The sequence below is a fragment of the Moschus berezovskii genome, chromosome 13, assembly GCF_049115385.1.
Source record: "Moschus berezovskii isolate FMDL1 chromosome 13, NW_MosBer_1.0, whole genome shotgun sequence".
Taxonomy (NCBI): Eukaryota; Metazoa; Chordata; class Mammalia; order Artiodactyla; family Moschidae; genus Moschus; species Moschus berezovskii.
The window spans coordinates 68,765,711-68,793,152 of record NC_142472.1 but is presented as its reverse complement, the minus strand read 5'-3'; the positions used below and the strand labels follow the sequence as shown (position 1 = coordinate 68,793,152).

General features: G+C 43.7%; 1 protein-coding gene across 7 annotated transcripts in view; it reads right to left on the bottom strand.

The window, feature by feature from the left end:
• Positions 1-27,442, bottom strand: part of RCBTB2 (RCC1 and BTB domain containing protein 2) — a 44,219-nt gene that overhangs the window by 3,960 nt on the left and 12,817 nt on the right. For 6 of the 7 annotated variants that reach the window (XM_055426100.2, XM_088842752.1, XM_055426099.2 and 3 more), the window contains 11 exons: positions 26,048-26,098; positions 20,759-20,914; positions 20,381-20,531; positions 18,495-18,661; positions 17,788-17,946; positions 17,569-17,676; positions 16,430-16,572; positions 9,693-9,883; positions 9,056-9,182; positions 7,288-7,427; positions 3,031-3,161 (listed from right to left, as the gene is read on the bottom strand). In XM_055426100.2, coding sequence (XP_055282075.1) covers positions 3,031-3,161; positions 7,288-7,427; positions 9,056-9,182; positions 9,693-9,883; positions 16,430-16,572; positions 17,569-17,676; positions 17,788-17,946; positions 18,495-18,661; positions 20,381-20,531; positions 20,759-20,914; positions 26,048-26,098 — 1,524 coding nt within the window. Of the gene's footprint in view, positions 1-3,030; positions 3,162-7,287; positions 7,428-9,055; positions 9,183-9,692; positions 9,884-16,429; positions 16,573-17,568; positions 17,677-17,787; positions 17,947-18,494; positions 18,662-20,380; positions 20,532-20,758; positions 20,915-21,117; positions 21,954-26,047; positions 26,099-27,442 lie in introns of those variants that run through there. The other variant, XM_055426103.2, reaches the window with a different exon arrangement.

Genomic DNA, 27,442 nt, shown 5'->3' with positions numbered 1-27,442 from the left:
CCAACTCCTGGAGTTTACTCAAACCCACGTCCATTGAGTCGGTGATGCCATCCAGCCATCTCATCCTCTGTCATCCCTTTCTCTCGCCTTCAATCTTTCCCAGCATCAGGGTCTTTTCAAATGAGTCAGCTTTTCGCATCAGGTGGCCAAAGTATTAGAGTTTCAGCTTCAGCATCAGTCCTTCCAATGAACATCCAGGACTGATTTCCTTTACAATGGACTGGTTGGATCTCCTTGCAGTCCAAGAGACTCTTAAGGGTCTTTTCCAACACCACAGTTCAAAAGCATCAATTCTTCTGTGATCAGCTTTCTTTATAGTCAAACTCTCACATCCATACATGACCACTGGAAAAACCACAGCCTTGACTAGACGGACCTTTGCTGGCAAAGTAATGTCTCTGCTTTTTAACATGCTGTCTAGGTTGGTCATAACTTTTCTTCCAAGGAGTAAGCATCTTTTAATTTCATGGCTGCAGTCACCATCTGCAGTGATTTTGGAGCCCAAAAATATAAAATCTGCCACTGTTTCCACTGTTTCTCCATCTATTTGCCATGAAGTGATGGGACCGGATGCCATGATCTTAGTTTTCTGAATGTTGAGCTTTAAGCCAACTTTTTCACTGTCCTCTTTCACTTTCATCAAGAGGCTCTTTAGTTTCTTCACTTTCTGCCATAAGGGTAGTGTCATCTGCATATCTGAGGTTGTTGTTCAGTGGCTAAGTTGTGTCCAACTCTTTGTGACCCCAAAGACTGTACCATTTTTTAAACAATTTTCTCCTACATTTATGCTGTGTTTATGGTGTTGGAGAAGACTCTTTTGAACTGTAAGGAGATCAAACCAGTCAATCCTAAAGGAAATAAGTCCTGAATATTCACTGGAAGGACTGATGCTGAAGCTGAAACCCCAATCCTTTGGCCACCTGATACGCAGAACTGACTCACTGGAAAAGACCCTGATGCTGGGAAAGATTGAAGGCAGGAGGAGAAGGGAACAACAGAGGATGAGATGGTTGGATGGCAATACCGACCTGATGGACATGAGTTTGAGTAAGCTCCGGGAGTCAGTGATGAACAGGGAAGCCTGGCATGCTGCAGTCCATAGGGTCGCAGAGAGTCAGAAATGACTGAGTGACTGAACTGAGAACTGATATATTTATGCTGATTTTTTTTAATTTTTAAAAATTATAAACAATGCTGCAGGAAACATCTTTGAAGCTATTATCTCTGAATCCATGATTACTTTCTTAAGATAACTTTCTACAAGTGAATTCCTTAAAGAATTAGATTTTTAAAGCTTTTATTACATATTATATGAAACTGCCCCAACTGATTACACTAATTTGTATTCTCCTCAGCAATTTAGAAGAATACCCATTATCCTGAGCCTGTACTATTTCTAAAAATAGATTTCCCTATTGACAACTGAAAAATTATACCTTATTTTCATTCTTAGTTTTCATTTGTTCATAAATCCATTTGTTCCATTTGTTTTTCCATCAAACTACTCATGTTATCATTTTTTTTAAAGAATTATACATGAACTGGCAGAAAGTGAAGAGGAACTAAAAGGCCTCTTGATGAAAGTGAAAGAGGAGAGTGAAAAAGTTGGCTTAAAGCTTAACATTCAGAAAACTAAGATCATGGCATCTGGTCCCATCACTTCATGGGAAATGGAGAAACAGTGGAAGCAGTGTCAGACTTTATTTTTCAGGGCTCCAAAATCACTGCAGATGGTGACTGCAGTCATGAAATTAAAAGACGCTTAATTCTTGGAAGAAAAGTTATGACCAACTTCAGTTCAGTTCAGTCGCTCAGTCGTGACCGACTCTTTGCGACCCCATGAATCACAGCACACCAGGCCTCCCTGTCCATCACCAACTCCCGGAGTTCACTCAAACTCATGTCCATCGAGTCAGTGATGCCATCCAGCCATCTCATCCTCTGTTGTCCCCTTCTCCTCCTGCCCCCAATCCTTCCCAGCATCAGAGTCTTTTCCAGTGAGTCAACTCTTCACATGAGGTGGCCAAAGTATCGGAGTTTCAGCTTCAGCATCAGTCCTTCCAATGAACACCCAGGACTGATCTCCTTTAGAATGGACTGGCTGGATCTCCTTGCAGTCCAAGGGACTCTCAAGAGTCTTCTCCAGCACCACAGTTCAAAAGCATCAATTCTTCGGCGATCAGCTTTCTTCACAGTCCAACTCTCACATAGATAGCATATTAAAAAGCAGAGACATTACTTTGCCAACAAAGGTCCGTCTAGTCAAGGCTATGGTTTTTCCAGTGGTCATGTATGGATGTGAGAGTTGGACTGTGAAGAAAGCTGAGCGCCGAAGAATTGATGCTTTTGAACTGTGGTGCTGGAGAAGACTCTTGAGAGTCCCTTGGACTGCAAGGAGATCCAACCAGTCCATTCTAAAGGAGATCAGTCCTGGGTGTTCATTGGAAGGACTGATGCTGAAGCTGAAACTCCAATACTTTGGCCACCTCATGCGAAGAGTTGACTCACTGGAAAAGAGTCTGATGCTGGAAGGGATTGGGGGCAGGAGGAGAAGGGGACAACAGAGGATGAGATGGCTGGATGGCATCACCGACTCGATGGACATGAGTTTGGGTGAACTCCGGGAGTTGGTGATGGACAGGGAGGCCTGGTGTGCTGTGATTCATGGGGTTGCAAAGAGTTGGACACGACTGAGCGACTGAACTGAACTGAACTGAACTGATGGTAAACTTGCTTCACTGTGTTAAAGATATTTTTTCCAGAGTGTCATTTACTTTCTATTTGTGTGTGTGTGTGCGTGTGTCAGTAAGCTTTTTAATTTTTTGAGATCAGATCTATCAATCCTTTCCTTCATGGTTTCTGCCCTTGAGGTCGATCCTAACTTATATAAACATTCCCTTGTAGATTTTTCCTTTCAGTACTTTATTTATTTAAATTAAATCTTTATGCAGACTTTCTTTCAGTGTAAGGCATGACGTAGACAGCTATTTCTTCCAGAAGGTGAGCTTGTTGAAAGGATGCTTTTCTTACCTGAGCTTCATACTTCACAGCGGCCGACAGTAGCGCAATGGCATTCTCCTCGCAGATTCCTTGCTTGATAGTTTGTTGGCAGAGTTTTTTCAAACGATTTTCTCTATAAAATGTAGCCAAATCAAGCAATCCTGGTAGAAAGAGATGTTTATTAGGGGAGTGATCTCAAGTATCCTGATTTAAACTCACTCAACCCGTCAAGAGATGATTTTAAATACTGTGTTGACCAGAACTTTCTGTTCATGTTTTTCTGTAACATCGTATGAAAAACCCCAAACGAACTTTTTTGGCCAACCCAATATAATCCTCAGCGAAGGGGTTCGGGAATTGAAGCTTAGGCTGACTTACACACTAAGTGTGTGGCTCAATCTAAGAACACAACTGCACTGAGCAAATGCAACACATAAACAAGTAGCTGTGGGGAAAGAAGCAGTAAGTGAAAATGGCTCGAGTCTTTTCCTCTGGCCATCCCTCCCCCTGAAGCATCAGTGCTTTCCCCAGCAGCACTCACACGTGCTGTGAGAGCACCCAGCTTCTTCAAACACTTGCTCAGGTTTTCTTCTCCTTCAGAAGTTACTCTTCAGTCTCGTGGCTGGACCATTTTTCCTGACTTCTGAGTACTCGATTGCCCCAGAGTTCAATATTCAGATTCTTATTTCACTTACTTCCCTAAATGATCTCCAGCCTCACAATTTTAACACTGTCTGGTAAAAACCTGATGATTCTTGTTATATTATCTGTCATCTACTTTCAAATAATACAACATAGAGTGATTTAGATGTTTAAATTGATTTTTAAGTTACTCCAAGGGATACTGTTGGAGAAGGAAATGGCAACCCACTCCAGTATTCTTCCCTGAAATCCCATGGACAGAGGAGCCTGGCGGGCCACAGTCCACAGGGTCGCAAAGAGTTGTACACGACTGAGTGACTGAACATGCACACAAGGGATACTATGAAAAGCACTCTAATCAAGAATGGTCAGTCAGGGGATTTCCCTGGTGATCCAGTGCCTAGGGCTCCAAGCTTCCACTGCAGGGGGCAAGGGTCCAATTCTGAATCCGGGAAGATCCCACATGCTGCTCAGTGCAGCCAAAAAAGAGAATGGTCATTCAGTTAGTATTTGAAAGGCCCTTGTCAAATGGTTTCAATTATGGTTATTTAAATCTCCATTTGAGGATTTGTTAATTAGCATAAAGAATGTCACTGGTGAAGTGAGTGGCAGTCAAGTTATGTCACTCGGCTAGAGATACTGTGAGAGTCCCCTGCATGAATGGGATCCACACCATGGGCTCAGCAGTCCTACACCCTGGGAAGACTGGAACACTTGCTAGGTCCAATCCAGTCCTGGTTGCCACCTGATCAAAAGCCAGCTGAATCCTGACTCTAGACTGTTGTCATGTTTCCTTCCAGGTAACCTTTTCATGAAGGTACTGCACAGAGGGCCCAAAGGACACAGAGCCAGGATTTCTTTAACCTTACGACAAGTTTCACACAGTGTGGTAGATTTTGGTTGGAAACTTGCTTTCGTTGTAGCATGACAAGTATTATCAGAGAAGAAAGGCCTATGGCCCACTGGGGGAAACAAACTGAAATCTTTTGAAATATTGAGAGCTGTGAATGACCTGATTGTTTCTAGTCAGTTCTCAACAACTCTCAGATTCACATCGACAGCTCCCCACACCCCAGACACCAGACTCACATATGCGTGTGCTCACAGGTACTGCCTGGATCCTCCGCTCAGGAGGGCCCAGCTCTGCACCTGCTCCAGGCAACCCCTCCCCACAGTGGCCAGGGAGCCACATGCCCACTCCTAGACCACACTTCAGGCACCTGGGACTCTGGGGAAGTGTGAAAGTGCTAGTCGCTCAGTCATGTCTGACTCCGTGCTCCTGTGGACTATAGCCCATCAGGCTCCTCTGTCCATGGAATTCTCCAGGCAAGAATACTAGAGTGGGTCGCCATTTCCTGCTCCAGTGGATCTTCCTGACCCAGGGATTGAACCCGGGTCTCCAGCATTGCAAGTGGATTCTTTACCGTCTGAGCCCCCAGGGACCCTGGGACTCCCTGCCTAATCAGCCCTGAGGAAACACGCAAGTGTTTCCTCCCCTCAATGCTGTCACCAAAGGGGTGACCAGGGCCGGATGGACAGAGCATGGAGATGCAGGCTGGGTGCCCACGCACCTCTTGTGGTGCAGGATGTAGCTGGTAGTGGGTAAACAAAGATGGCAGGTCCCAAGCTTGAGGCCAGGGGCCTGATCTTTCTGTGCAATGGTGTCCTAGCACAGAACTCCAAGAGACCTACCACTCTATATTCCAGATAAAATGCCAACCTGGCCTCTCAGTTCTTAATGAAGGTGTATTTTTCAAGGTATGAGGATTTAACACATTTTATCTGAAGCTTTTAGCTTGACACATAACTTTAAATCTTAGACATGTGGTATGTAGGCCTCCTTTAGACTCTTGCCCAGGGGCCTATAGAAAACCTGCCACACAGTTGTCTAAAAGGCAGCTCAAACTCCTTTGATTTTTGAAACTCCACAGCAAAATCTGGTGCTCTCCATACTCAGGCCAAACACCCCATCCTTCTTTTTCCCTCACACCTCACAACCAACCACCAACAAATTCCGTCAGCTCGCTTTGTAAGATGTGTCCAGACTGATCTCTTGCAACACCTCCACGATAGACCACCTTAACCCAGGGCAGCACCACCTGACATCTCAACCATTACATTTCCTGATCTTTCCACTCCTGGAGTCGAAGCTGCCGGTGCCTCCTCCCTCCCTAAAATACACAAACCCACCCTCCTTTTCTCCCCAAATCCTAGACTATGTGGCTGAGCCATGGCCATCTAGAAGTGACTACTCCCTGCAACTTCCTATGCAGCTAATTAAGGCCTTGGTCATCTCTGGTCTCTGGTTTAAAAGAAGCGGGACTTCAACAGACACCGGGGTTTGCCCCTGGCACCTCACCACTGTCCCTTCCTCCGTCCTGCTGTCTGCAGTGCAGGTATGGCCATGGACGTGAATCCAGGGGCCACACGTAAGGATGCCTTGCACTGTGTCCCTGGGTGACAGACAAGAGAAACCACCTCATTAAAGCCACTTCCTTTTTCCATTTTACTATTAAAGCAAAAACTAACACAACCCCCATTGTCAAAATCTTCCAAGGCTGTCTATCGCATCAAGACTAAAACTCGAGCCCTTCACCGTGACCTCCAAGGCCGCATCTGGTCTTGGCCAAACCCAGCTGCCTGGCCTCGGTTACCTCCACTGCCCATCTCACTCTCTCTCCTCCTCCTCCACGCGCTCTCCGTGCTCCTGTCTCAGACCTTCACGCTGTCTCTCGTTTAGCGTGCTCTGCGCCTGGGTATCTGCTTGCTTGCCCCCTGCTCTCTGCTCAGCACACTTCCTCACGGAGGCCTTCCCTGACCTCCTGACTGACTGCTTTGATTTCTCGTTAAGGGCTGGCCTCCCTCCCCTGAGCACCAGCTCCACGGGGCAGGGCTCGGTCTGTCTCCCTCACAGGTACTGAGCGGAGCGTGGCACACCGTGGGCCCTGGCCCTCCAGCACTGTGGGAGAAAGGAAGGAAAACTAGAAAACTTCAGAAATCAGACTTCTGTTCACCCGAGGAAAATTAAATGCTGATCTGGTAAAGTGTTACTGGCTTTACACACGTAAAATGAATACCGAATTTAAAAATTTGAGGGTTAAACTCTTTCTCTGGTTCCTTACAGAAGCAATTCTTTAATTCTTCTGTCCCATTGGCCAACAATACTGACAGCTGTAAGCTGAAACTGAGTGTGTTTTTTACCCTGTGCCCAAATGGATGCCCTGTGTTGCTTTCTCACTGTCAGTAACCCTGAAGTGCCGTGAGGCACTGAACCACGCGATCCGTCCCAAAGAGACAGTCACAGTTATGGAGACCAGCAGGGCTTCTTATTACATGCATCTTACCACTTTTATAATGTAAATATCTTGAAGGCGGCAGGTTGTGGAAACTAAAAAGTTGTGTACGGTGTCTAGCAATGCAGGAAGAACGGCACCCACCCCACAGTGTTGATGGGCTGATAATTCACCCACCTCTCATTTTATCCATCAAGTCAACCTTTGTATGAGGTGGGAAGAAAGGAAGAGAGTTTGGGTTCAGCACACAAAAACAGAACTACTTTTGTGACTACATTCACAGAGATTTCCTTTCAGGCGCTACATAAACCACCTTTTTGCCAAACTCTTGGTCAAGTCTGGTGGGAATTACCTACTGCCTCCTCGGGGGACAGGCTGATGCTGTCTGTGTACAGGTACTCCAGGAAGGCTCGGTAAACAGGATACGAAAATTCACTCATTTCTACAATATCATCCTCATTGTCTTCCAATGAAGAGCGAAAATGCTCACACCTGAAGGAAGAAAGATGTCAGGTCCTGGCTTCTGGGCAAGAGCCAATAACCTTCCCGAGGAGCACGTGCTCGCAGTGGTTAGAGGAAACAGCTAACATCCAGAGAGGAAAAACACACACCACACGCCTTCATGTCCTGGCCTGGATGCCCTTGCTTCCTCTGCTGGCCAAAAGTCTGCAAACAGTGGTTTACTGAGGAAGTTGCAAATGCTAGCCTGCTGTGGGTCAGCCGCCTCTGTGGCCACAGACTCCCATGGGTCCCTCCCACACCATGTCCACGGAGCAGCATTTATAGAAACCAGGTGGCTTTATTTTTTAAAATTCTGAGTAATTTTGTTTCTTCTCCTCCTGTTATGGGTTGAATTGAATCCCCAAATTCACAGACTGAAGTCCTAACCTCAGAATATAACTGTATTTGGAGAAGGGATCAAATTAAAAGGAAGTCATTAGGGTGGGCCCTAAACTGATATGACTGGTGTCCTTATAAAAAGGGGGGTTTGGACACAGGGAGAACGCCACGTGAAGACTGGAGTTATGCTGCCATAAGCCAAGGAGGGCAAAAAACCGGCAGGAAACCACCAGAAGGTGGGATGGAGGATGGAAGAACCCGATTCATTCAACATGATCTTGAATTTCTAGCCTCCAAAACCGTAAGAGAATAAATTTCTGTCATTGAAACCAATCAGTCTACAGAACTTTGTTACAACAGCCCTAACAAACCACAACCTCCTCATTTTTATGAAGGTTTATGGGAAACAGTAGAAGTGAACAAATCTTGCACAGCCTGGCCTTACTAAGAAGTGAACTTGAGACTGAAATACTATACTGCGTTTGTGATTCACTGCAGGAGGATTTGGGTATCTGTTACACAACAACAAAATGAATTTCAAAATCATTAGACTAGAAGAAAGAAGCCAGGCAGAGAGGAATACATACTGTATCACTATTTATATCAACTTCTAGAAAATGCTAACTAGTCTACACTGACAGAAAGAAGATCAGGGCTTGCCCCAGGGCTAGGGCCTGAGGGATCTTTGAAGGGAGCGATGCCAATGTTCTGTGTCCTGGTGTGGAATAGTGGTTTCCAGAGAATATACAAATGTGAAAACTCCTCAGGCTGCACATTTTAAATGGATGCTCAAAAATTACCCATTAATAAAAGTGAATTTTTAAAAGTCTGCCTGTTAGTTTTACCCCAAACCTTGCTGCTCATGTCTTTTTTCGGGGTCTAAACCTGCAGTATCCCACAGCTGATTAAGGAGAGTGACTCTCACGGGCTACACTCAGCTCCTGGGCAGGGAGGTTCACGTAGGTCAAGCAGACCCAACAGGGCTCAATACATGTTCACCACTGGCTGGATGGCTGCTCTCCAGCGCCAAGGTGGACAAGCTGTCTACAGAGTCTCTGAGGAAGCCAATTGTGTATGCCCTGCACCACACCCCACCCACTGCAGACTACGGCTTCTATGATTTTTTGTTTCACATATAATGTGTTTTCCCTGCTGTACTGTCTGCTCATAAGGGCAAAAAGAGCCTTACATTTTTTCAGAATCACTGAAGTGCCTGACACAGGTCTTTGCAACTAGAAAATAATAAACATATTTATTTCAATTCTCAAATGATGACATACCTGATTTTGAGAAGGACTTTATGCACATAAATGTACTTTCCATCCACCAGAAATTTCAGGTCTGCGGTGTTGGGGTTGTCAAATTCCCTCTTCAGGGACTCGGCCACTGTGAGGTGGTCATCAGGTTCTAAGGGAATGACACCAGTGTTTTCCAATGAAAATGTAGGCCAAATATACCATCGCTTTGCTCACACTCATGAAAAGACCAATTTCTCAAAATAACTGACCAACTGAGCAGTGTGCTTTTTTCCCTAAATACAGATTTCCCGCTGCTGCAATCGTTATAAGAACCTCAGACACCTCTGCTTGTAAATCTGGCAAAACAACTAAAGCCCCAACCACCTCACTAAATAAACATGTTGAAAGCTTGGGTAAATAAACCTGCTAAAAATAAAAGCCACGGTTTCCCAGTCACATCAAAAAGCCATCCGAAGTTCTTTGAATTTTAGTATGAGATTTCTCATACTTTTAAGGAAAATGAATCAGTCCAGTGAGTTCTCTTTCACAGGAGCCTACGAGAGGGAAATGAATTGCCTGATACTGCACTTAACAAAAGTCCTCACTATTGAAAAACAACAGCACCAGAGTTTTCTTCCTAGCTCTCAGGCCATCACCTGACAGACAGCAGTCAGCTCACCCACAGACAGGAGGCGCCAGGTGACGGCGGGCGTGGCGAAGCAGGCGAACACGTCGTCGGTGGAGGAGAAGTGCGTGAGGTGCGGCAGGGTCACCGACTGGCCGCGGCACTGGCCCCACATGTACACGTGGCCGCCCTGCGTCTTGGCGGCCGACGTGTGGGCTGAGTGGCAGGCCGCAATCTCTATAATTCTAGGTTCACAAACACACACCAAGTAAACAGTCAACAGGAGAAGAAACAAGTCGATTTTTCCTTCCCTTAGCATTAACTGATTTAAAAAAAAACCAAACTCTTCATTAAGCCTAAGCTTGTAAATTTTCAGGCACCAAACCATTATTTACATTTAAGCAATGTCTCATTTAAGCACTTATACATCATGAAGGTCTTCTTGTTACCACTTCTAGCCAGTAGGCCGATAAAAATATGCACCTATTTTGAAACTGAAGTACAAGCCAAGAGAACAGAGAGTAAAAGACCAAAAAAAAAAAAGGTGATTTAATTTTTTCTTAAAACATTGCTTAATAAAGCAAATCAAAAAGATGTGGGGCATCTCCACCCAGGGTCAATAAATAGTTTTATCAAAACTTCACCAAGTTTAAGGTTCCATGGAGCATGCGATGGGGCACCCCAACTCACACTGCAAGCAGTAGGTGCAGTAGTCTGACTCGCTGAATGGTATCATCTAGAACCCCAGAGAGCAGTTTTCTGGGACCAACCATTACGTTAGACCCTACTTCATGGTTCATGGCTGATAGGCAGATAGTTCTCAGAACACTTCCTAATGGAAACCACTGTTTTGTTGACTTCAAACTAATTGTCTTCTCTAAGACCAAGCCACCACACAGACTTAAAGTAATATTTTACCCCAAGTGAGGTGCCATCTTGATTCTGCCTTGGGCAATGGTACCAGCATTCCCAGAACTTTAGGGTCATCTCTGACTTCTCCTCCCACTTCACTGAGCACTTTCTTCAGAATATCCAGTTGGCAAAATAACAATAAATTCTTTCTTTGTAATATCTCCCACTTGTCAGGGCCTCATCAAGCACACCCCATACCCAGACCGATGTAACTCATAGGTCTCCCTGTCTTAGACTTTCTCTCTCTTCTGACCTAAATCGCACGATGCTGTCAAGTTAATGATTCTCTTGAAAAACCATTCTCATGACTCCTTTCAAACCTTTCACTGACTTCCCACAAGACAAAAATCCAGACACGTGTCCTTAAGGCCTACTATAATTTGCCTACCGTCTATGGCCAGCTTTCTTTCATATCACCTTTGCCCACACACCCTCTATTTGAACAAACAGAAAGTCCTCACTGCCTCTCAATGTCACGATGCACAAAGTCCTCAGTCAGGAATGTTTTTTGGTAGACCTCTTTGGTGGACCTCTCTTTTCCCTGCTAATGAACGTCACGTGAAAAATGTAACTGACTGGAACGCAGTCGTGACCTGTGCTAAACTACCCAATGACAGAAAACCAAAATAACTTCACTCCTACGTTCACTTTGGAAATGTTTACCATGACCCTCAAAGAATGGGGAGCAGCCTCTGCCATTCATTAGAGGAGGCAGGATGCTGCTCCCACAGCCAGGGGGTTAAAGATACAGAGAAGCTGGGAAGGGTGGCCCTCCCTGAGCTTGGCTAGGGCGTTTACCTGGAACACCCAGTGCCACTAGGGAAGTCAGGGGTGGGGCTCGGGCTTGGCTGACCGCACCAGCTGCTACAGCAACAAGAAGGGAGAAAGTTTAGGGGAACCTTCAGGTCTGGGCTTGGGACTCCAGCATCTGCCAAAGTGCCCTGCCTTTCTCTGAGGTCATCTGTCCTTTTTCTGATTCATACCAAGAAGCATATATGGAAGTTCAAATTGTCCAGTCATACATGCAGTAGACGATAAAATGAGCTAAGGTTTACTGTCAGGAGGTCTGGTGTTGTTGTTTAGTCGCTAAGTCGTGTCTGACACTTTTGTGACCCCACAGACTAGCATGCCACGTTCCTCTGTCCATGGGATTTTCCAGGCAAGAATACTGGAGTAGGTTGCCATTTCCTTCTCCAGGGGAATCTTCCTGAACTAGGGATAAAACCCATGTCTCCCGCATTGGCAGGTGAATTCTTTACTGCTGAGCCACCAGGGAAGCCCAGGAGGTCTGGCATGCTGCATACTTTATTTTGTAGCCAGCCATTCTTACTGGAAAAAAAATTACTATATGTTGAAAATAAATGGATTTGGTGTCACCTCAATAAAACTAGATCCACCACAATAGCACGGCTTAATGGTTAAGAGGTACTAGAACTGAAACGGCAGAGAGTGAGAAAGAATACAAAACAGAAAATGGTGAAGAGCGAAAATAAGGTAATTTGTGAAGAAGAATAACAGAGAAAAAATCATGACCATTACAAGATCCAGAGCAGTGTTTCTCAATTCTGGTTCTGTGAGGCCAACACACTACTAATTATTAACACCTCAAGAAGCTACAAAATTCAAAAAAATTCAAGGCAAAGTGAGTTTTGAGATCAATTTAACTCAAAATATGTTTTTTGTGGAACTTTAAATGCTGGTAAATCAAAGTATTGAAAATTCAGGAAGACTGGGAATGACTGAGTTAAAGAGAATCATTTTAACTATTAAAATCACTTCTCTGTGAACATAAAATGTTAGCATTCTTCATCATAAATAGGCTTCTGTGAAAAAAAAATTTTTTAATCAGGTTTTTCTTGGGTTGTTATTTGAGCAAATAAACCACATAGCCAGATTTTCACTTTCCGCTTCTGGGAACACGCAACCAAGACCTGATGATCCATCCCAGCCCGAGTTCAACCTTGTTCTTTCTAATTAGCTCAGCATCCCCACAATAAGCTCCAAGAGTCAGGAGTTCCTGGGAGGTAAGTCATAATGCTCCTGCAAAGCTTCCGTCACTGAAAAGGGCGGGGAGGCACAGAACAAGTCCTAGCAAACCTAGAGGTTCCTCCCTTGCAATATTCGTGCGACAGAGAGCCCACAAGCTCAGAATCACTGCACGAAATTCAAGCACGGGAAACTGAGAAAAGCAGGAACATCCCATTCAAAACACTCATCCTTGATATTTTAGCCAAAATCATGTTTAGGTGGACAACATCAAGTATGGACATGTTTAGCAATTTCTACTTTTTTTTAACCTATATAATTTAAAAAAACAAACGTTTTTAAGTTGTGAAGATTTTTTTAAAAGACAGAAAGGAACAGGTAACTCACCAGTGCCAGGTATCTGGACACTCACGTAACTCCCACGCCTGTGTCTCTCGCTCTCTGGCTTTCTCCCACTGAGTCGCCCTATATTCTGTCCATCCCAGCGTGACTACAGTGAGAAGACCTGACACTCGCTCTGAGCCCATCAGGGCCAGTGGCACAAGGTGGGGCAAATCGCTGGTGGGCACATGGCAGCCGATTCCATGAATCCAAGGACAGAGGAGTTCAAGTTTATGTGAAGCGAGGCAGCATGAGAAAAATGGTAAAGTGCCATGCAGATATAGCTTGTTTTTATATCCATGCTAACTCTGGTCCTTTCACACTTCTGTGCCATGTTGTCTAAATACTAAATGTCCCAAGTGACTGGATTTGCTGACCTGAGGCACTTTTGTGATTATTCAAAGCCTCAAGATTGTCTCTTCTCTTTTTACTGAGTGGCTCTGAACTACCTTTAAGAGAAATAAAAATGACACGGCTGGTTGCATCTGCTGTGTGCCTGTCAGCACAGAACCTTCATTATCTTCCCTCCTCCCCAGTTCTTTTTTGTGTTTTTTTTCCTGCTTGAATGGTTCACTGCAGCAATTGGAAACCAGCACGTGGTCCTGGGCAGGCATGGGGCAGGGGGAGATCCAGGATCACCTCCTGTGGGCCCTCTCACTGGTGTGATGCCAGGTATACTTCTGAGCTCAGCAGCAGACCCCCGCCAGTGGCCCTCTAAGGCCTCTCAGCCATCAAGCTGCAGGAGGCCAATGCAGATGCAGGACAGGGGTGCCTGCTGCGATGCCCGCAAACATGGCCCTCGGCCCCGTCTGCCGCCAGTCTCTGAATGTGTTGTTTAGTCACTAAGTCTACTTTGACTTTTTGCAACCCTAACCCACCAGGCTCCTCTGTCCAGGGGATTTCCCAAGCAAGAATACTGGAGTGGCTTGCCATTTCCTTCTCCATCCTCCCCAGTTCCTAAGGAGTCTAGGGTGTTACTATAAGATCAGCTGGTGCGGGTGGGGGGGGCAGTGTAAATTCTCAAATGAAAATCAAGGGACTGAAAATGACTGGTTCTTCATTTTCACTATTAAATATTCCAACAGAAATACAGAAAAGAACTATACAAATGCAAAATAACTTATCCATATATTTAAAAATCAGATATCATAGAAATGGATATGTACACTAAAAATGAAAATAGCAATATTGATTTCTACAATGATTTCAACCCTGGCTTAATAGAAAAGATAATGAAATGTTCGTGTTCCATGCTTCTGTGTCAATAAATGCAGAGTGAAAAGGCAGTGATAAACCCATGTTTGAGAAGTTCAAGAGAGCTTCAAAAACAGCAGGATAATTTGGAAAAAAACTCTGGGGTTACGCTAATCACTTATCACAACCTTGCGGTCCGATCCCTGGGTTGGTAGATCTTCTGTAAAAGGGACAGGCCACCACTCCAGTATTCTTGGGCTTCCCAGGTGGCTCAGGCGGTAAAGAATCCGCCTGCAATGCAGGAAACCTGGGTTTGACCCCAGGGTTGGGAAGATCCCCTGAAGCAGGGAACAGCTACCCACACTAGTATTCTGGCCTAGAGAATTCCATGGACAGACAGGCCTGGCAGGCTACAGTCCCATGGGGTTGCAAAGAGTCAGACACGACTGAGCGACTTTCACTTCACTAACACAACTGTGCACACAAGTGCACAAAACTAAGTTTTTATTTTGTAACCATTTTGCTCTTCCTCATAGTAACAGCCTAGGAGTTGAGGCCATGAAAAACAGCCCTATCCTTTTCAACTGGCAGATCTGATAAGCAGCTGGGTGAATGGCATTATACTCCCATCGGAGGTACTTTATTCTTCCTAAACCGCAGATGACAGACCTCAAATGTTATCAACTCCTTAAGAACGTGAAATAGAGAACAATGGGAATGGAGGGAAAGGAAATTTCTGAGTGAGAAGAAATATGCCAAAGAGCTGTTGGAGGTTTAGTCATTGTAGTTTGTATAGAGTAACTATTACAGGTATAGATGAAATATGGGTGACGAAAATAGAATATTTAACATACGCTCAGTTCAGTTCAGTCGCTCAGTCGTGTCCGACTCTCCGCGACCCCATGAATCACAGCACGCCAGGCCTCCCTGTCCATCACCAACTCCCGGAGTTCACTCAAACTCATGTCCACAGAGTCGGTGATGCCATCCAGCCATCTCATTCTCCGTCGTCCCCTTCTCCTCCCGACCCCAACCTTTCCCAGCATCAGAGTCTTTTCCAGTGAGTCAACTCGTCGCATGAGGTGGCCAAAGTATTGCAGTTTCAGCTTTAGCATCAGTCCTTCCAATGAACACCCAGGATTGATCTCCTTTAGAATGGACTGGTTGGATCTCCTTGCAGTCCAAGGGACTCTCAAGAGTCTTCTCCAGCACCACAGTTCAAAAGCATCAATTCTTCAGCGATCAGCTTTCTTCACAGTCCAACTCTCACATCCATATATGACCACGGGAAAAACCATAGCCTTGACTAGACGGACCTTTGTTGGCAAAGTAATGTCTCTGCTTTTTAATATACCATCAAGGTTAGTCATAACTTTGCTTCCAAGGAGTAAGCGTCTTTTCATTTCATGGCTGCAATCAGCATCCGCAGTGATTTTGGAGCCCAAAAAAATAGTCTGACACTGTTTCCACTGTTTTTCCATCTATTTCCCATGAAGTGATGGGACCAGATGCCATGATCTTTGTTTTCTGAATGTTGAGCTTCAAGCCAACCTTTTCACTCTCCTCTTTCACTTTCATCAAGAGGCTTTTGAGTTCCTCTTCACTTTCTGCCATAAGGGTAGTGTCATCTGCATATCTGAGGTTATTGATATTTCTCCAGGAAATCTTATTCCAGCTTGTGCTTCTTCCAGCCCAGCGTTCTTCATGATGTACTCTGCATATAAGTTAAATAGGCAAGGTGACAATATACAGCCTTGACGTACTCCTTTTCCTATTTGGAACCAGTCTGTTGTTCCATGTACAGTTCTGACTGTTGCTTCCTGACCTGCATACAGGTTTCTCAAGAGGCAGGTCAGGTGGTCTGGTATTCCCATCTCTTTCAGAATGTTCCACAGTTTATTGTGATCCACACAGTCAAAGGCTTTGGCATAGTCAATGAAGCAGAAACAGATGGTTTTCTGGAACTCTCTTGCTTTCTCCATGATCCAGCGGATGTTGGCAATTTGATCTCTGGTTCCTTTGCCTTTTCTAAAACCTGCTTGAACATCTGGGAGTTCACGGTTCACATATTTGTGAAGCCTGGCTTGGAGAATTTTGAGCATGACTTTACTAGCGTGTGAGATGAGTGCAATTGTGCGGTAGTTTGAACATACACTCAACCTTCCCCCAAATTCTAAAGCTAATTTTAAAAAGGAATGAATGGTCTTGTTCAGGAATATTCTAATACTAGCAATAAATGGCCCATAATTTTGCATCATGCCTCAGTCTTGTTTAATCACTGAAGAACACTGAAATCATTTTGAAAATACGCATATTACCTGTCCTTTTCCACGACGACAGGGGTAGGGTAGGACTGGTTACTTTTATTGCCAGTGCCCAATTGGCCGTAAGAATTTGCACCCCAAGCATACACTTGACCTTCATCTGTTAATACTAACGTGTGTGCATAGCCACAGGCAACCTGGAAAGAGAAAAACCAAACCCACTCAGGCCGCAAACAGAGCGAAACAAGCTTTCCACAAGACAGGTTAAGAATCAAAAATGAAAAAGGGGAAACGGCAGCCAGAGAAGCAGGTATTGAAGTTAGCTAACACCCCTCCAGATGGAGGTTAGGCCCCACTGTGGTGAAACCTGCACTGAGATCAACATGAGTCCTGCAGTGACAAGAGTCCAGTTTAGCCACCTTTACTGCAGCATTCATCACGCTCACAGAGGTCAAGGTGTGTGAAAGGAGTAAGAAATAGACTCCTCTTTTTCAAGAATTACTTTCTCTTTTTATTATGAAAGTAAAACATAAATTCAATGTGAAAAAGATATAGAAAAATACAATTATGAAAGTCATCTCAAGGTCAAGATTGTTTATTTATGAAAAAATATAGAAATATGCATTGAAAGCTTTTTTAAAATGATCATACTGCATAAGTAGTCCTGTACCTTTTTACTTAACAGAGCATATAGCACTATTAAAATCCTTTGTAAGCATCATTTTTTAATATAGATTTAGTATCACTTACTTAATCATTAACTTACTGTCTGATTGGATAAATTATGATACATCCATTATTATTTACCATTGTTTTCTTTTTCTTTCATTCTTTTCTTGTTTTGTCTGCTCTAAGAACTATACCTTCTATAAGTCACTTTCTCTTTGGTGCCTTAGGATATATGCCCTAAGAACAGAATTACAGATCAAAGGGGGTGAATATTTTTAAGGCTCTTGATACATACTGCTGAAGTTTCCTTGGAAAAGACAATAAAAGTATACATTCCAAGAGCTATGTGTGAGAGTGCATTGGAGATAAAAATTTTCTGATAAATATTACAACTAAATTCAGGAAAAGAACTTTAACCTCTACTTCAACTTTTCATCCTGCTAAGACGACTGACTTTTTAGTACACTGGTATGTCTGCCACTGTAGATTTAAATACAGGCACACGTAAACCCAAGGGGACGTACCCGCTGGACACGAATGCCTTGGAGAGCTGCTACCCTGCAGGGGGTTGGCTGGTTGCCGCTGCTGCCGAGTCCCAGCTGCCCGTTTCCATTGTAGCCCCAGACAAAGACCTGAGAGAAAACGAGAGACGCGATGCCCACAAAAGCCGAAAAGCAGTCACGGTCTCTGTTGTGAGGTCAGCAGGACACTTTTCGAAGCAACCGATGAAATGCCTTTCTTACCTCCCCAGTGTTCACCACTGCCATCGAGCACATCTGCCCACAGGCTATGTTCACAGCCACTTTATTCTGTAAGCAGCCGGTGACTCTTCGCGGGATCGGCTGATTGGCTGTTGATCCAGACCCTACCTGCCCGGAGTTATTATAACCCCACGCAAATACCTATTTGAAAGAAGAGATCAGTAAATGAAACACGCTAATATACACAGTGTCTCAAGTGGCACTTCTGGCCTCATCTTTGCCCTCCAAGTGCTTGATATCCATAAATTTTTACAACATAGGCAGGGAAATTTTCACAGGATGCATGCTCATAAAATATATTACTTTATAAAATTAGGTTATTGCCATTATCTACACAAACAGCAATAATTATAATCAAATGTCATATAATCCTTATAAAATATCTACTTTGCCTCAGCCACATTTTCTAGCATTTGGGGAATTTTTCTTTTTGTAAATAACCCCCGTGAGTACAGCAACAGAGAAGTAACAACACATCCTTCAACATTTTGCAGCTACACAAATCCTTGCCACACACAGGCACACGTCATGCTATAAACACCATGACTATGAACGGCTAACAAGAGTAAGAGGGATGTGAGGCTGGTGGCTATTTTAATTAAATGATCATATTTCCATGTCTGCTATAGGAATCTATACAGTCTTATTGAAACCTTATCATCAGTGAGATTTAAGCTGACTATTCTCACCTCTCCATCAGATGTTAGCACCAAAGAATGGTAGGACCCACAGGCCACTTCAATAACTTGTTTGTTTGACAGATTAGTAGAGATATGATAGGGCACTAGACCAGCATTAGTTGTCCCGTTGCCCAACTGACTGTAGGCATTATGACCCCAGGTAAAGACTTCTCCTTCTGAAAATAAAAAGAAACATAACCGACTTTCAAAACAACTACTCATTATGTGAAAGTATATATATTATACACTTCCACAAATGGAAACTAAAAATTCACTTGTGAAAGTTAATCAAAAAAAAAAAAAAAAGAAAGAAAGTTAATCAACTTCCCTATTCCACAAAACTCATTTTATAAAAGAAAACATTTGGAAAGTTAAAATACATTCTGCCTCAAAGCAACAAGATGAAATTTAAATGGATGCAATTAAAATAACTGGAAGATAGGTTTTTGATAAATAACAGAGAAAAAAACAAAAAAAAACCCAGATTGAAATTCAAAAGACTGTAAGATTCTCTGAATCTTAATTTCCTTATTTATAAATGGTGCATCTGGTCCCATCACTTCATGGGAAATAGATGGAAAAACAGTGGAAACAGTGTCAGACTTTGTTTTTTTGGGCTCCAAAATCACTGCAGATGCTGATTGCAGCCATGAAATTAAAAGATGCTTGCTCCTTGGAAGGAAAGTTATGACCAACCTTGATAGTATATTAAAAAGCAGAGACATTACTTTGCCAACCAAGGTCCGTCTAGTCAAGGCAATGGTTTTTCCCGTGGTCATGTATGGATGTGAGAGTTGGACTGTGAAGAAGGCTGACCGCCGAAGAATCGATGCTTTTGAACTGTGGTGTTGGAGAAGACTCTTGAGAGTCCCTTATACTGCAAGGAGATCCAACCAGTCCATTCTAGAGGAGATCAATCCTGGATGTTCATTAGAGGGACTGATGCTAAAGCTGAAACTGCAATACTTTGGCCACCTCATGCGACGAGTTGACTCACTGGAAAAAGACTCTGATGCTGGGAAAGGTTGGGGGCGGGAGGAGAAGGGGACGACGGAGAATGAGATGGCTGGATGGCATCACCGACTCTGTGGACATGAGTTTGAGTGAACTCCGGGAGTTGGTGATGGACAGGGAGGCCTGGCGTGCTGTGATTCATGGGGTCGCGGAGAGTCGGACACGACTGAGCGACTGAACTGAACTGAACCAATTTTTAAAATCTTTATTATATTACTTATTGTGCAGTACAATACATATTCAGGGCTTTGGCTGTAATCATAAGATTATATTTCTTGATCTGAGCGGCAGAACATGGATACATACTTTGTAATTATTTATAAAAGTGTGCATATATGTTTTATGAACTTTTTTGAATATGTATTATACTACACAATAAGGTATGTTTTAATGATAATGTCTTGTCAGTCTGAATGTATGAAAAAGTCATGAGGATATTTAACTCCTTATACTACTGACACCAACTAGAGCCATCAGTCACTGTTTAACCTCAGAATCACAGAATGTTAAGAGTTAGAGGGGATCTTAGAATCTAGCTTTAATCTCTCTGTTTGGAGATCAAGAATCTCAAGCTCAAAATGTCTACAGTGAGGTTCAGCATTCTAATGCAAAATAATTACACTTCTAAAGTAGGCTTATAGCACGGTCATTCTGACAACCAAAGTGCCAATAGCTGCTAGATTCCATCGGCTACCTTTTCTTACTCTGATATCCAGATATGTTCATATTTCATATAGTCCAAAGCATAGATGAGTTCACAGGGCAGAGGCAGAAAACCTTGCCCAATCAAAGAGTGTGTTCTCCACGTAAGGGGTGGTCCCAGTCTTGCTCCTCAACAAATGAAGCAACGGTTAAAATTCTACCCTGTGTTTCCAGGTTACCTGTTGTTGCGAGGACAATGTGTGGCCCACTCCCATAGCTGAGGCAGGCGATTTTTTTGCCACTTAAAGAATCCAGTTTCCGAGGTTCAATGGTGCTCTGGACATCACCTAATCCCAAACAACCACAGCAGTTTGTGCCAAGCACAAAAATCTGTGGGGAAAAACCATCGTTAGCTCAAGCAGTTCTATTTCCAACAAACCTGTAATTACATTCAAAACAGGCATAGTACCCTTACAGGAAAACTGTTTCGTGATTTAATAAATAAGGATCTACTTTGTGCATTTTTTTATCTTAATTCCTTAGTTCCCCCAAGATCTTCAATAGAGCAAACCCATTACTAAAAATGTAAGTGGCTGAATTTTTTTCTTCCACATTACCTCATCGTTTACTGTAGTATACAGAAGCTCATTGCTGGCACTGCCAAAGACGCAGGCCTGACGAACTAACTGCAGCTCTTCCTCTGAACAAAGGGAGAAAATTGGCCACTTTCCCACATCTAACATCTTCAGAGACGACAGAGTAGCCTGGACTGGCTGAAAAAGAAGTTTGTAAAAATTATTAAAAAAATGATTCATAGAAAACACACTTTCTCTGCCCCCTTTTGTTCAAGAGTGCGCACTGGTGTGAGGAGAAACAAACCCTATCTATTTGGGGAATTGCCTTTATATGTTCGACCACTTCAGACTGTTCTCATCACAACCAAGAACCAGAGGCCCAGGATAGAATCAGATCTCACCTACTAATTTTCCTCAAAGACACTGGAACCATCCGAGGCTGAACTCTGGGGAGCTGAACGCCTGGCAAGCACTTTCAGTGGCGGTTATGTCTTAAATGTAGCTTTGGAAAATAGGCTGGGGGTAAAAGCAGGAAAAGAGAGGGAAGACTGCTGTTTCATCGGCTGCCTGAGTCTTGGCAAAAGAAGCCCTTAGGAAAGGACAATGCCAAAGGTGACACCAAGGAAAACGTCCAGAAGTTTCAGTTCATGGGTCAGTTCTAACCATTCAGTTGGAGAAGTTGGTGGGTTCCCTCCGATCTGGGGGCTGGTAGGAAGAAACACCCAGAAAGTATGTGCATATGCTTGCTATGACTGCTGTAACAAAGTACCACAAACCGAGGGACTTAAACAACAGATCTTTATTTTCTCACAGTTCTGGAGGCTAAATTCAAAGTCAAGGTATCAGCTGGCTTGGTTCCTTCTAAGGGTTGTGACGGGAAGATCTATCAGGCCTCTCCCCAAGGCCTGCAGAGGGCTGAATTCTCCAATGTCTTTCACATCATCTTCCCCAAGTCTGTTTCTCTCTGGGTCTAAATCCCCCCACTTTTATAAAGACACCAGTCATACTGGGTTAGCTCACCCTCATGACTCCTCTTAACTAAATGATTTATATCTGCGGTGACCCCATTTCCAAATAAGGTCACCTTCTAGAATAATGACATGTCTTAGTTCCTTTGGGCTGCTAAACCAAAATATCATAGAATGAGTGGCTTATAAACAACAGACATTTGTATTTTACTGTTCTGGAGACCGGGAAGTCCGAGATCAAGGCACCGGCATGACTGTGCTCTGATTAAGGCGCCATTCCCAGTTCAGACCCTGTGTCTCCTCACTATGTTCTCACGTGGTGGATGGGGCCGGGGGTCTCTCTGGAGCCCCTTTTATAAAGCACTAATTCCGTTCATGAGGCTTCGCCCCTCATGACTTAAGCAACTTCTAAAGACCCCACCTTCTAATATTAAAACCATTACCTTTGGGGGGTTAGGATTTTAACATGTGAATTTGGAGGGGGATACAATCAAACCCAGCACAGCACCCAATAAGGTTACAAGCAGCCACACTCCCATAAGAGCATTCAATGTGGACATGATAAAGCTTCTTTAAAGAGAGCTTTTACTTATTTGCTATGTGGTAAGTCACTTCAGTCGTGTCCGACACTGTGCGACCCCATGGACTGTATTCCTCCAGGCTCCTCTGTCCACGGGATCTCCAGGCAAGAATACTGGGGTGGATTGCCATTCCCTTCTCCACTTATTTGCTATACTGGAAATATATACACTTACATACTCTTCAACTTCCAAAAATGTTCAAGATTGCAGTAAGATTACATAATGGCCACCATGACTATCAAATGGCATTTCCCTTAACGATCACCATGTCCTGTGCTGTGCTTAGTGGCTCAATCGTGTCTGACTCTTTGCGACCCTATGGACTGTAGCCCACCAGGCTTCTCTGTCCATGGGGATTCTCCAGGCAAGAATACCAGAGTGGATTGCCAAGCCCTCCTCCAAGGGATTTTCCCAACCCAGGGATCAAACCCAGTCTCCCACATTGCAGGCTGATTCTTTACTGTCTGAGTCACCAGGGAAGCCCAAGAATACTGGAGTGGGTAGCCTATCCCTTCTCCAGGGGAACTTCCCGATCCAGGAATCGAACGAGGGTCTCCTGCATTGCAGGCGGATTCTTTACAAGCTGAGCCACCCAGGAAGCCCCAATAATCACCATACTCTAGCTTAATGTACCTTTAAAGGAATAAAGAATTTTTAAGGCCTTTTTTTTCCATCAGATATTAAGTCCATCTTACCAGACATATATTCTAGTAGAGAGAAGATCAGACTAGCTAAAGGAGTCAGGGGAAATTAATTTACATATTTATTATAAGGACTTGGCTCACAAGATTATGGAGGTGCAGAAATCCTACATCTGCATTTGCAAACTGAAGACCCAGTAAAGCTGGTGACAAAATTCAATCTGAGTCCAAAGGCCTGAGAACCAGAGGAGACAATGGTGTAAACCCCAGCCCGAGGGCAGAGGATGAAATGAGATCTCCCAGATAAATCAGTGAGGCAGGGAAAAAAGGATGAATTCTTCCTTCCTCTGCCTTCTGTTCCATTCAGGTTCTCAACATACTGGAGGAAACTCGCCCACACTGAGAAGGGCAACCCATTTACTAAGTCTGCCAATTCAGGTGCTATTCTCATCTGGAAACACCCTCACCGACACACCCAGAGATGATGCTTAACCTGGGGACTAGGGACCCACTCGAGTTGACACGTAGTTAGCTACGTGAAGACACACAGGGAAGAAGGCCACGTGAAGACAGAGGCAGAGACTGACTGCAGCGATACAGCTCTAGTCCTGGAACACCAAGGAGGCGGGAGGACTTCTGCCCTTGAGACTTCAGAGAGCATGGCCCCGGTGACACCGTGATTTCAGACTTCAAGCCCCCAGAACGGTCAGAGAATAGATCTCTGCTGTTTTAAACGACCTGAATTGTGGTGCTTTTTCAGGGTGGAAACTAATGTGAAGAAACCAACACAGAGGGGAAGCAGTTTGTCAGTGCCAGCAGCATTGTTCTCATGGGTGGCAGAGCCTCCCCTAGGGCCAAATCTGGCCATTGCTGCCCACTACGCCACTCAAACTGCAAGATCCTGTCTGGACAGTGATGTCTTCTATTATCTTTGGGGTCCCTGTGGTGCTAATGACAGAACCTTGTTATGTCAGCTTTGAATCTAAGCTTCTAAATTACCCACCTCTTTATACTAGGAAGGAATCTTATTTACTATGAGTGGTTCATTTTAATGTTTTCCCCCTTTTAAGTCTTTAATTTTCAGAAAGAACAATGTTTGGGATGTGGCATGAAATATTTCATGGAGACATGCTAATGTGCTAGTAAAAGGGGTTCTTACATATTATTGATATTTCTCATTTTCACAAGTGAAGGACACACACAGCGCTGCCCTCATTTTACCTGGGAGGAGCCTGAGGGTCAGAGGGACTAAGAAATCCTCCAACATCACTAGCTTCTGAGTGGATGGACCAGATTTCTTTCCACACATCATCTGTTGCTAAGTAAAAAGTTCACATAAAAAGTGACACTCCTGGCAGACCCAGTGTTTGCTCACATTTGTAGGGTCTGGGCTGTTGTGCTCATGAAGTCTTTAGTGAACAAGGCAATGCCCCACCACAGGTTGTCTTTCCAAGAGCAGAACAGATGGCGACATACAACAAGAACATAAGCAGTATACAGCGATTGATTGCTACCTCATTTTCCCTTTCAAACAGATGTTTGGATTTTGATTGCTACAAAATCAAGTGGTTTCTTAGATGCCTAGACAGCATACTAAAAAGCAGAGACATTACTTTGTCAACAAAGGTCCGTCTAGTCAAGGCTATGGTTTTTCCAGTGGTCATGTATGGATGTGAGAGTTGGACTATAAAGAAAGCTGAGCGCCGAAGAATTGATGTTTTTGAACTGTGGTGTTGGAGAAGACTCTCGAGTCCCTTGGACTGCAAGGAGATCCAACCAGTCCATCCTAAAGCAGATCAGTCCTGGGTGTTCATTGGAAGGACTGACGTTGAAGCTGAAACTCCAATACTTCGGCCACCTGATGTGAAGAACTGATTCATTGGAAAAGACCCTGATGCTGGCAAAGATTGAGGGCAGGAGGAGAAGGGGATGACAGAGGATGAGATGGTTGGATGGCATCACCAACTCAATGGACATGGGTTTGGGTGGACTCCAGGAATTGGTGATGGACAGGGAGGCCTGGCATGCTGAGGTTCATGGGGTCGCAAAGAGTTGGACACGACTGAGCGACTGAACTGAACTGGATGCCTAGAATCTGGCTGTCAATCCAGCCAGCTCCTTAATACTTATCTACAAATCATTAGTTCTGAGCTTTCCTCCTGGCCCACTTCTACAAAACCTATGGTACCCAACCCATAACTCGACTGCCCAGTGGGATTCCAGTGTGTGGGTCTGTGACATTACCTGCAGTGGTACATTTGGTAAAGAAGGCTACTGGGTGAGAGAACATTGGGTCTGATGGTATCAATGAACATTTACCAAGTATCAGATACCAAGACAAAAGTAATACATAGTTATTGCCTTCATGGAGCTCACAATGTAATAGAAAACAAATAATTACAATATAACCTAAACACAACACAAGTGTGAATATTGCTTTTTAAATCTCTGCCAGAAGGCTGGCTGCTGGAGGTAAGTCATCAAAAATTCATTTTCTAATTCTGTGGGGAAACTTTTTTATAGAGAACTGATGACTACATTTATAAAATATACTTTTAAAATATACTTTTCTGAAGTAAATGTTTAATATCACTCTCAAGAAATTGAGCATCTCTGTTCTTTGAAGAAAAATACATTCTTCTGCCTGGCATAATCATGAGCATATATGGTTACATACATTGTATATACTGTTTACATATAGAACATATATGTATACCCTGTGTGTGTATATATATATATACATACACACACATACTTCAGGCTGCAGGCCATAGGGTCACACAGAGTTGGACACGACTAAAGTGACTTAGCACGCATACACTGTATACAGTAAGAGTATACATAAGGATCCACACACTTTAGGAGCCTCAATCACACCACGGCCAACCTGCACGACAGCAGGCATCTCTGCTGAAGGCACCTAACCACCTCTGGGCCCAACTGTTAAGTTCGGGACTGGCTGAGCAGGAGCCAATAGTGGGCAATTAAAAAATCTGTAGGGGAAAAATACACTACGAGGACATGAAAGCTTGACATTTACATCATTAAGATCATGTCCCCAGAATCTGCATCCTGGCCTGGACCCTCCTTTTCCCACACAACTCACCAACACAGGTGAGAATTAACCCTAGGCCAGCTCACCTTCACGACTTTGCTCACATCCAGGTCACCTCTCTCATCTTTCACGGGCATCTGTTTGGAAAGGCAAAGTGGTGAAATTTTAATATTAGCTCAAGGAGAACATAATTAAGGAAATACATCTCCATAAAGTTAGATATCAAAATGCATTTTATTATTCCTTTGAGTGTGTGCTGTCCATATTAACTCTGCTCCTGCATGCATACGAAGAACCAAGTGGATTATGACACTTAACTATGGACAATTATTAAGTTGCCACAATTCAATTTACAATACAGCGTATAAAAACAGAATTAAGATTACATAGCAGGCACGCATAGTCAAAATAAAAAAAAATCCTTCAAAAATAACAGCGGATACGTCACCCTTTAAGGATTTCCTGGCAGCATAACACCACGTAATAAAGTAATTTCATTGCTAATGCTCTGAGTCTGTTATTTCACCAAATCTGTTCCCAGAAAACAACAAAGAAATCTTCTATGAACATTCTGTAAGACTTTCAGGTTCTACAGACTGCTTTTCAAGGTACTCTCCTACAGAAGCTCACAAACTAGCACTTCAAGTCAGCGCACAGCAATACTAGGGCTCAGGTTGCTGTCTATGGTTCACAGCGCTATCTTGCACACTATGCCGGCTGTGATAATGATTTACGTCTTTTACAGCATTTTGACTATATTTTATTTTCCAAAAAGTGGAAAACAGGAAGATGAAAGTTAATGGCGGCAGCTAACATTAAGCTGTTAACACTGAAGAGATATTTCATAAATTTAATAAAATTAACACAAGATGGAGATGGATGTGCTTGCTGAAAGATGTGAAACTTTCAATGTCAGTTGGAACACTGACCGGAGTTAAGCTGGTTCACTGCAATGTTTGGATGTGACAGAAATGAAATAAAGAATATCTGCGATGAATTAAGGATGTGTCATCAAAGATAACTATTTTGATTTTTTTTTTTAAATCTCTGGCAGTGGAGCAAACATTGTTCAACCCAGACCCTTCTGTAGGACAGCATTATCTGTGGAGGGTTTCCCTGGTGATTCAGCAGTAAACAATCCACCTGCCAATGAAGGAGATGTGAGTTCGATCCCTGTGTCAGGAAGATACTCTGGAGAAGGACATGACAACCCACTCCAGGATTCTTGCCTGGAGGATCCCATGGACAGAGAAGCCTGGTGTGCTACAGTCCATTGGGTTATAAACAGTCAGACTTGACTGAGCGACTAAACAGCATTATCTGCGGAAGTAGGGGTGGCCTCCTCCTCATTCGGCTCAAATGTCACCACCTCTGGGAACCCCTCCTCTAACCCTCGACAATCCCCACATCCCCTGCTGGCCCCTAGGCATTCTCTACACCCACAACAGTGACCTGCCAGCATCTTAGCCACTACACTGTGA